We start from the raw sequence: 10,702 nt of genomic DNA, 5'->3' as shown, positions 1-10,702 counted from the left end.
CAGCGCAAAAACCTGTCGAAATCCCAGCAGCAGAAGGCCCTGTTATAGAACGAGGGATTCCACGGCCTCTCCAAGAAAGGGAACTCCCGAGGGCGTGTCAGTGAGAAAGTTCACTCGAGAGGATTTCCTCTCTTTGCCTGGTGGGTTTCCTTCCTCTTGTGAGCGATGTCAAAGCAAGTAATTGCGTAAGAAATCGACAATGGAATGTGCATATGTTTATAATGGCCAACCGGTCTAAATAGGCCTACTTGAATTCTGCCAGTACGAAGTAGCCTGTCCCATAGCCTATTTTTCAATGATGTTGCTCATTAACCTAGAAGTAATTTCAGTAATTTCCCATTTCATTGTCACTAGGTTATAGCCTACAGTATATACTAGGCTATATATTTGCTGACCTACATGCTAGATCTATATTCGTTTATATATTCATTTATCTATTTAGGCCTATGCAAATAATAATAATACGTATAGGAGGCAGACAGTATGTACATTAATACCTGTTTTATTATTTAACATATTCATTAGGCAATGGGCTAAACTAGCCCTCAAAGTTTTACTTGATCTGGAGCTTAACTCTACAATATTTAGGCTGTTTACTGAGTCTACAAAATAATTATTAGGCTACATGAGTTTACGCCTCCAAAACACTAAGAACACGTGCATTGAGATTTTAATTTAATCTACTTTACAATGCATACTTTGGCTAGGTGCACACTAAAATTGTCATAACTTGTTGTTTCATTAAATGTACTATCAGAAATTGTTTCTTGATCAAAAATATATCGTGGCTGTGATAGTAACATGTTATATTCTCGTCTGCTGGACGGTTTCTGTGGGAGAGGGAATCCCTAGCTAAACGTCATTACCAAGGATACCAAACAAAAACACAACCCCATAAATGGGCACGTACGTCAGCGGAACTCCTAGGCGGGACTTCGTATCCTTTACAATGCTTCTCTCGTACACCATGGATTCATTCATAAGACAAGACTCGCTTCTGTGGACTGTGACTCTATATCGCTGATCAGTTTACACATAGTGGACTTTTACATGGATCTATCATTGCACATTGTAAAAAGGGGACAAAGGACATATTTTAGCGGATTCTGAATCGGATCGATGAGTTTTTAAAAATCCGAAACGTAAGGACTGTTTCCATAGCAGCGAACTGGATTTCCTTCTTCATGCAACTTTTTTGGAAAGAGACCAAGAGCATCTTACCGGAGCACAATAAGGAACACATTAACGGTAAAATACTTTCTAAACATGAATGTTAGATAATGCAGCAACAACGGTTCTTATTACGTGATTTCCGATATACATACATGTAGGCTACACGTAAAGCGAGGTTTCCAGTTATGCATGTTTACTGTTGACCAAATCCTAGATACATGAGATTGCATTTCAATGACATCAAACTGACAGCTGTCTCCCCTCTCCCCTTGCCCTTGTGTATGCGCTCGAACAGCAGGTGACATCACACTCACTCCGGGAACTGTAGGTTTCTCTCTCGGCTCCGCCCGGGAAATGTTCCAGGGATTCCCCGGTGACTTTGATTCCGTCTCCCGTGGAAGTTCGTCCCCGTCTATTGAGTCTCAGTACTTTTCCTCCGTGGACTCCTTCGGGAGCCCGCCGGCCAGTGCCTCACAGGTAGGTCCAATAAGTCAAGTAATGATGAGTATCAGGGGAGAAAGGGAGCTTATGTGTCCTTTTCCCCCCAATTTCCGATGTTGATTACTATAATATTGAGGAAACATTTCATTTGACAGATGTTTATATAATAATGCATGAAGTCTGATTTATGTTGTACATGATGATGTGGCCGTGGGCTGTATTCCAGAAATATGGGTTAAGTTTAGAATTCAATGATGCTTTACAGTTCAGTAGTATTTGCAAATGCTGGTGCAGTTATACCTTGTCGCGTTAGAGTTCTACCATGCAGAGTTTGGATTTATCAACCTGAGTATCATCATAATTATAAGCTTGTTCTTACATAGTTTCTATGAAAGGGAAAGGCAAGAAGATTTTCCCTTTCACGTCTGATAAACCATGCGTAAAAAAATGTGCTGCCAAATTGCCTTGAAATCTACAGGCACTTGAATTTTATTGTAGTAAAGGCCTGCCGGCATGTTCTCTGACTCAGGCTGTGCCACCTCTACTAGCAACGTGTACTGTCTTCGGTGGTAGGTTTACAGCACGCAGCGCAACGGATGACAACGCTTTGGCCCTCCTACGTACGCACAAAAAGCTCCGCCTTTGCTCGCTTCTCTCCACTCTCCCTGTTGTCAGGACTCGCTGTGACGTAAATGCGTTCTATTTTGGAGTGTTACGTCGCGTTGCTAAGGGAACATCGAGGGTGTGACGGGGGAGGACGAAAGAGGAGGGGGGACTTATTCGAGCGAGTTGATTGGTTGAGGCGGCCCCTTGAAAGCTGCATGTCGCCTTGCCTTAAACGCTTTCATATGAATATTAATGCAACTGCGAGCTCACTATGGCATCACTGCTCGCCTCAGTTCTAATTAAAGCAGAGAGAGTCAGTGATAGATTTGGGCACCTAAATCTATTCTTGCAATGATCTCTTTATAACATCTGTTGTGCAGGAATTTTGGGATACTCCAACTCTCACTGACATTCTATCATTCTATAAGAGTGACATTTACTGATAAGATGTACTACTTTTTACAAGTTTGTATGAGCCTTTATGACGTTATTATAAGGGTTATCAATGTGTTATGTCTATTTGTAGCACATTTTCGACTGACAAATTGTTTTTTTATTAAGTTAAGATCATAATGAGATCATATAAGACATTATAAGGGGGACATATATGCTTATGACTAGTCTTACAATGCATTTATACCTGTCAGCTTCTTATCCACATGGTAAATGTTTGCAATGGTGGCAGTTTATTCAACGTTTGTTTATAGATGACTTGTGAATAGAATGGGTGTGTCAAACTGTACCCTGGAAGTGTGTGTCTTATGGACATCAAGGCTATGTAATCTTCTGCTGTGATGTCTACCATCTTATGTTCAAGGGAATCAACATCGAAATAGTGCACAAAGCAATGTTTAAAGAGAAAGTCACTTGTTGTCATTGCATTGTATAGCAGCATCACATTTCTCTGTCTGTGTTCATTCCTAACCCCTCCATGTCTGTGTGTTCCAGGATTGTGTGTCTGCTGGAGGCGGGGTAGGGGTAAGCAGTGGTTCCGGGGGCAGCAGTGGAGGAGTGGATATGCCAGGCTCCTTTGTGCCCACAGTCACAGCCATCACCAGCAGCCAGGACCTGCAGTGGATGGTGCAGCCAACTCTCATCTCGTCCCAGGCCTCTGGGCAGAGTGGGATGGGGACCTCTACTATGACCCAGTCTGTGTCCCTGGTAGACCCTTATGATCTGCCAGGGCCCAGTTATTCCTCTGGCTCAGGTTTTACTCCCGCAGGCTCTGATAACCCGGGGCCAGGCCCAGCCCCGGGCCCCATCCGTCAGTCCAGGACCCGTAGCCGCCGTGTACGAGACGAGTCTGTGAGTGACGATGGAGATGTTGGTGTGTTTGTAAGTGTGTGTGCCCCGTGTGTCAATCTTTATATGTCGAATGGATAGACAGCAAGAATGAACACGTTCGCCGCATTTTCTGTGACACTGTATTTGACGATACATCTATATATCTGTTATTCTCAGCTAGCGAGAGCCCATTCAAGTGCATCAGACAGATTCGCGGCAAAGACAAAGTTTGCGTTTGTTTTAATCCCTCCTTATTCTTTTCCTCCAGTTGACTCCAGAGGAGCAGGAGAAGAGACGTGTTCGACGCGAGAGGAACAAGCTGGCAGCCGCCAAATGCCGAAACCGCCGGCGCGAACTGACTGACAGACTGCAGGGGGTGAGCTTGCCTGTGTTCTTACTGTCAAAATGACTTCCTGTGATAATTATATGCAGTGAGTTACGCTACATAACTAGGCTCATGATAATGACTGTGTATGTGAGTAAAAGTAACACATGATGTTATTCAAGGGGCTGGTTATTAAGAGACGGGGGTTATTAGTTGAAGAGCGAAGATGATTATAGTGCTTGTGACAGTCTATTGTGCCTACAGTTGGTATAGTCTAATTTACCAGTCCTAGCATGGGCTAAAGTATCTATTTCAAGGGGGAAACATGTAGGCCTATCTATATCTAAAAACATAGCCGTGTATCCACCTCCACAGACGTAGAATTAGAACACCTGTGTTGTCTAACCCTCTCTCTCTCTCACTCTCTCTCTCTCTCTCACTCTCTCTCTCTATCTCTCTCCTTTCCTCCCTCCCTCCACAGGAGACTGACATCCTGGAGGAGGAGAAGTCTGAGCTGGAGGCTGAGATCTCTGAGCTGCAGAAGGAGAAGGAGCGCCTGGAGTTTGTCCTGGTGGCTCACCAGCCCAGCTGCAAGATCCCCTACCAGGAGCAGCAGGCCTCTGGCTCCACACAGCTCCAGCATCAGCCCTTACTGCCCCAACAGGCCCCCGTCTCCATCGTGGGCTTGACTGTGGAGGACACTTTCTACCTGCCTCCCGCCTACACCTCGCAGCCCTCCACTTCACAGCAGCAGCAACAACAACAGCAGCAGCAGCAGCAACAGCAGGTTCAACAGCAGCAGGTTCATCCGCAGCCGGGGATGATGCAGGAGGTAGCGTTTTCTAGTTCTTTCTATGGCTCAAGCGAGCCTGCGCCGGGTGGGCCGTGCCTGGTGGCCGACTGTGGGGGTGGTGGTCACAATGATGGCGCGGCCGCTGGCAGCTACAACCCTTCATACACATCTTCATTTGTGTTCAGCTACCCAGAGGGAGCCTGCGGGGTCAGCGCTAACCAGAGAAACAGCAGCAGCGAGCAGTCCTCTGATTCCCTGAACTCGCCCTCGCTGCTCGCTCTCTGACTGACCGACAGACACACACACCACACGCATGCACACACACACCCCTGTGTCAATCACGTACATACGGCAAAAACCAGTTGCTCATGATAGACGAGGTCAACAACATGGATAACATACATCATATGATGATCCATACAAACTCACACACATTCAGACCTGAAAAACATGAAATCAAACCAAGTTTGACCACATAGCATTTAGTGCATATAAGCCACTGTTGTCCTTAAGAGAAAACTAAACGTAACTAACCAAGTATTTGAAGTGAATTCAAATTGAGTCTAAAACTCTGGGCTCTGAGTTGTCAGTCGATCTGTGAAACATCCTCTGACATCATACCCAGCTTAATTCACAATGAATCTTTCAACATCTTGTGACGTGCACGTACAGTGCACACAATAAATAGTAACATGCTCACCTGCGATCCCACAAGCACACTTATCCTCCCCTTCGTTCCCTCTGTCGGCCATCCCTCTCTCACTGCTCCTGCTCTCATCTTCTTCATCCCTCTCTTCATGCTGAATGTATTTGTGCAAGCTGAAATAGGGAAGAAGGACTGAGGTTTGGGTCTTTTTTTGTGAGGCCAGACTGCTGAGCTCTTGCTCTCCCCTCCTGCCTTCCTCATCCTCTCGGTTCCTCTTGCTTCTTCGTCATTAGTTGTGACTTGGAAAGGGAAGGGCGTCACAGCCTCCAGCTATCTGGCTCTTTCTCTTTTTATCCTGCCGTCTACTCTTCGTCCATCTCTCCATCTTTGTTTCTCTCCTCTGTGTGTCTCTCTCTGTCTCTTTGAAGTCTTCGAACCCTGAGAGCACGCCGAGCCCTTCCAGCCCCTGGGACCTTGACTGAGCGCCGGCCCACCTCACACGTCCCACACGGACGCGGACGCACCCCCAACTGAGGAGCCCTGGAGTATTTCGCTCAAAGCAGACAAAAGCAAAAGCTAAAAAACACACACGCACACACTGAAAATACAACAAATTTGATGGACACAAATGTAAAAGAGTTGTTACTCTTTTATTTCTTCTCCTGGGCCATTGTTGGATGTTGAGACGATGGAGATGAAATGAGACTTGTGTTGTGACGGTGAGATGAGGATGGCGGGAGAATGAGAGAAGAGGCTTTAGCCGAGGTAGAGGTCTAGAGGGAGAGCTGAAACTTTGGCAGAGAGAGAGGATGAGCCCCCTGTACTCGTAAGCCTGAATTGAATTTAAACAATCCCAAAAAATCCTGCTTTTGCCAACTGTATGGATGGGTTACCTCTTACCTGCAGAGTACCACCGCCATACTTCAAGCATCTGGATTGTCCGCCATTTGTTACTGATACTATTTTGTATAATGTTCTTCACCCTCCTTTATCGCCAAGTATTTTCTGTTGTTGTTTTTAAGTCTTACATTTGACAGAGAAAATATCATGGTGAGAAAAAAACATTGAGAGAGGAATGTACTTTTGGTAAAGAGCTTTTGTCAGACATGAGTCTGTTGATAACCAATATGTTTAAAAAAAATATTACCTGTAAGGAATATTTAACCAACCTCTGAACATTGGGATGAGTGGTCTCTGTGCCTCTCCAAGTGGGAGGTGCATTTATTGTCAGTGTATCTCACTCTGAGCCACTTCGCCCGCCTATTTATTTCTTGATTGAGGTTGACACGATGAGAGAGCACAATACGGAGCCGGACACACAGAGGAGACAAGAGGAGGGGGGTGTTTATGACTATGTGTTCTACATTTGTCTGTGAATTTGTTCCTTTTATTTCCAGTGACATTTGTTATGTTTGAGTTTTTTGTTGTTGCTTTGTCCTCGGCTCTTACCTGTGTTGTCGCTGCCAGAGGCTCTTGTTCTTTTCCCCTTAATGTTACATTTACTATTGCATTGTAACTATTATTGTGTTATTATTTTATTTTCTATCTTAGGTTTGGCAACTTCAGAGGCATGATGTGCACTATAAAAACATTTTCTATGTGTCAAAAGTATACTTAAAAGCATATGCATATAGATACAAAAAAAGTGTATATTTAAGTGTATGTACAATTATTGTGAAGTATGAATGTTTGAAAATATAAATGGGATATTTTTGTCAATGAAGAAACAGAGGTGCAGTTTTTGAGGCTGGTTTTAAAATTGATATTTTTCTAAAAGAACAAAGATTTATAAAAAAGATAATACTTAACCATTCCCTCAATATGACGCACATTATCACTGCCTGTGCTCATATGTTTTACATATAAAAGCACATTATTCAGGATAACTATATCTAACATGTGATGCTGCGTGTATTGCAGTTTGTCAATATGATGAGATTATTGAGGTGGTGCTATTGCCTTTTGCTTTTACATTTGTCCGTTTGTTTGTTTTTCTCTGTGAGGTCAGTCCCAATGCCTATGCCGCCAAAGCTTAATGTCACCACTTAGTCCCCTACGGACCCAAAATGAGGAAACTAGTATGAATTGAATGTCAAAATACATATTAAAGTATTAATGATGCAAATCATTTTTTATTTAATGTTTTTGTTGAGAACAGTCTGTTAGTCCAGTGTGCATTCCTGTTCAATAAAGTAGTTATCGTGTGATTCAAACAACAGACATTTTTGGAGAGCTTTTCGAGAGTTGCTCTCATAAAAAAAAATCACCTCACAGTAGTAATTGTTGCATAACTTGAAATATCAATGGAGGTGTGATTGTGATTTTTTGTTGTTGTCTGGCTTATCATTAGATGGGCTAAAGTCTTAGTTGTGAATTGAAAAGAGGGCCCGTCCATTTTTATTGTGAAGCAAAAAATGTAACTTAAGTGCCAGGCTTCAAGTGGTAAGACAAGGGACAGGCCTCATATGCCTTTTTTGAGTGACGAACTTCCATGCCTTTTCATTTCCTTCCATGAACCTACCATGGCATTGTTGATGATGTGTGAAAGGGGTTTACACTGATAGATGGCACGGTCTGGACAAGTATGGCTCGTGTACAGAATGGTTTTGTGGTGCTACTTATAGTATATCAGATGAACTGATCATAGAACATCCTGTTCTGGCAAATTCACTTACAACTTATCAGTGATGAGGTCCATGGGTCCTGTTCCATCAAAACCGCTCGAAGAGTCTCCAGAGTTGGACAAAAATATACCATGGTTCTTCCACTGAATGAGAGCATGTTTGAATATTCCTGCCGCCGATATTCTTCTAATTTCACACCCTAAACAATGTCGCATTGATATCTTGAATTCCAACCATGCATTCTCTTAGAAAATGTTATGTCATTTTTTTTCTTACCCTGGAAACCCAGTTACCAGTTTGGAAGAATTCACACCTATGTCAGCACCGGACAGATCAGGAAATGAGGTCTAGTTCACATAAGTCTAGTTTTGTAATCTGTACCATCCAAGAGAGAGAATGAGAGAGACAGATAGGTAAAGACAGAGAAATAGAGAGAGGAGAATTGAGGTGGCAGAGGGAGAGAACTTCCATTTTGGAACTTCCTTTTCTCACAATCCAAGTTGAGATGGGCCATGGACATATGTAGCAATGATTAAATAAACTCAGTCACGTTGTTGTAGCAGTGGACCTGCCTTCATACAAATACCTCCATACAAGACTGACTGGAACAGACAAGAGGTCTTTTACCATTTGCGTGGTTGACAAATGCCTTATTTTTCCATGAGTTGCAAACTTGCAATGTTATGTATTGAAATTGAAACTTTGAAATGCAACACTCATATCCTCTAGGATAGACATGTATCAAATCATATGAAAAGCTTCATTTACACAGTGCCAGAAGTCTTCTGCACACTCTTTCTGCTATGCTATGTGTCCAGTGTGATCATGTATTGTCGTGATTTTCCACCCCTATTATAAACTGTACCATGATCTTTCATTCACATAGCCCGGTATCTATGTTTGGGCCAAGAGGTCTTGACCTAATTGAGTGGAGGTTGAGGGGCAGACCTTGATTATAAATATATGAATCTTCAAGAAATATTTTAAAACCCTTATTTTTTTGCATTTTCCTTTGATGCCTTGTGACTGATATTTCCTTCAATAGAACCTTTGTCTTTTCCTCGAATGCCTTCTCTAGAAAGTTTATTTCTGACTTTATATGTAAACAGATGTTTGTCTTTTTCTGTGAAGCAATGGTCGCATTGTTGTGATCAGCAGTGACTAATGAAAATGGACGCAGAAATTTTACGGGAATTTATACTCAAGACATTTTGAGACTATTTGTAACAGCTGAGGCCCAAAACGAAATAGGTTTTAGGCCTACCTGGTTAAATAAAAATAAAATAAATAAAACATCTCCAGTGATAGATATAATGATGGTGCTTTGATAACTACACATTTGTCCTTGTTCAGTGCATAAAATAAGTATAATAATTGATGAAATGTAATGCTCAATAACCTTCTCTTGCATCTGTTTCTGAGGGGATCAATTTAACCTCTGATTATCTTATACAGTATTGTCTATCTTTTTCAAATGGACCAGATGTTATGACAGTACACCTGTCATATTTCTCTCTCTCTCTCTCTCTCTCTCTCTCTCTCTCTCTCTCTCTCTCTCTCTTTCTCTTTCTCTTTCTCTTTCTCTTTCTCTGTCTCTCTCTGTCCACCCCATTCTAACGCCTTTCCCCCATTCTCTCTTATTTTACTTGACGGAGGGGAGCTTTACTCATCGTTGTTCTTGATAGACTGTGAAAGCTGAGTGAGCTTTCCCCTCCGTAACTGTTTATGTTACCGTCCAAATCTTTATTTTGGAGAAAATAGCATTCAATAAACAGCAACATAGTATCAAGGTGATTTGTTGTGTGTGTGTGTGTGTGTGTGTGCTGTGGCCCCATACCTCACCTCTATCATAAAATGTCATGTCACTGAAATGTCTCCAAAGGGTCGGGAAATGGAGTCCCTAGAGAAAGCAAGAACAAGATGGTTGTCAGGAGTAGTGCAGTATTATCATAAGGAGACGTATACTTGGAAAACGGAGGAGGAATGGAGGGGAAAAGAAAGGGAGAGGAGGTTGAGCTTGAGTCAGATAAAAATTGTGAAAAAAAGGGAGATGGTTTGTTAAAGAAGAATGGTAGAAAGTGTAAACAGAGGGAGCTGAAGACAGGAGGAGAAATGGAAGTGCATGAGGGTGAAGTATAGGAGGTGGTAGGTGTGGTGAAGTTATCGGAGACTGAGGTATGTACCGAGGGTCAGGAAAAAGATGAGTCTGTGACAGTACGAGTGAAGTTTATGGAAAAGTTTGTGGACTCTTGCCTTTTGGCCTATCCATTTGTGGTTTCACTGTGGGTGAAAAAAAGAGTTGGAAAATGTGGAATCGGCGAGGGTAACCAGAAGTGGTCTAGTGATAATTGTTTGTGTTTCCGTTAGTCAGAGGGAGAAGGCGCTCGGAGTAAAACAAATGGGGGCAAGAAAAGTTAATTGTTTTGCTCTCAAGAAAAGGGCACCAATGAAAGGAGTGATAACTGGGGAAGCATTAAATATAAAAGTTTACCAGCTGAGGGGAAAGATTCCCGGTGTATGTGGTGCTCGTCGTTTGATGCGACAAAGTGAAGTTAGAATATATAAGTTATCCTGTACGAGCATATGTGCCGAATACAAGCTTATGTGGCAGCAGTGTGTAGGAGCGAGGGTCCACGATCTGAGAAGTGTGCAGAAGGGCATGAGATAAAGGAATGTGTAGTATTGGGGAAAGTAGTGGACTGTGTTAATTGTAGGAGTGCTCATGGAGCTGGGGATCAGAAATATCCCGAGCGAGAGAGGCAGGTTGAGGTTTCCAGGGTTAGAGTAGTGCAGAAGTTATCATATGCTGA

General features: G+C 42.8%; 1 protein-coding gene across 6 annotated transcripts; it reads left to right on the top strand.

The window, feature by feature from the left end:
• The first annotated feature begins 970 nt into the window (after nucleotides 1–970).
• LOC139549208 (protein FosB-like) lies at nucleotides 971–7,481 on the top strand. Of its 6 annotated transcripts, none has more exons than XM_071359426.1 (6): nucleotides 971–1,248; nucleotides 1,472–1,650; nucleotides 3,169–3,525; nucleotides 3,773–3,880; nucleotides 4,311–4,661; nucleotides 4,816–7,481. In XM_071359426.1, the coding sequence occupies exons 1-6, from the start codon at nucleotides 1,185–1,187 to the stop codon at nucleotides 4,879–4,881; spliced, it is 1,125 nt and encodes a 374-aa protein (XP_071215527.1). In that variant the 5' UTR covers nucleotides 971–1,184; the 3' UTR covers nucleotides 4,882–7,481. The 6 variants fall into 6 exon arrangements, with proteins under 6 accessions (XP_071215527.1, XP_071215525.1, XP_071215523.1 ...); XM_071359425.1 differs by having other exon boundaries at nucleotides 973–1,248; nucleotides 1,469–1,650; nucleotides 3,169–3,555; nucleotides 5,697–7,481; XM_071359424.1 differs by having other exon boundaries at nucleotides 972–1,248; nucleotides 4,311–7,481.
• Nucleotides 7,482–10,702: the final 3,221 nt, after the last annotated feature.

The sequence above is a fragment of the Salvelinus alpinus genome, chromosome 22 (assembly GCF_045679555.1).
Source record: "Salvelinus alpinus chromosome 22, SLU_Salpinus.1, whole genome shotgun sequence".
NCBI classification, from domain to species: domain Eukaryota; kingdom Metazoa; phylum Chordata; class Actinopteri; order Salmoniformes; family Salmonidae; genus Salvelinus; species Salvelinus alpinus.
This window is presented reverse-complemented; position numbering and strand designations above follow the sequence as displayed.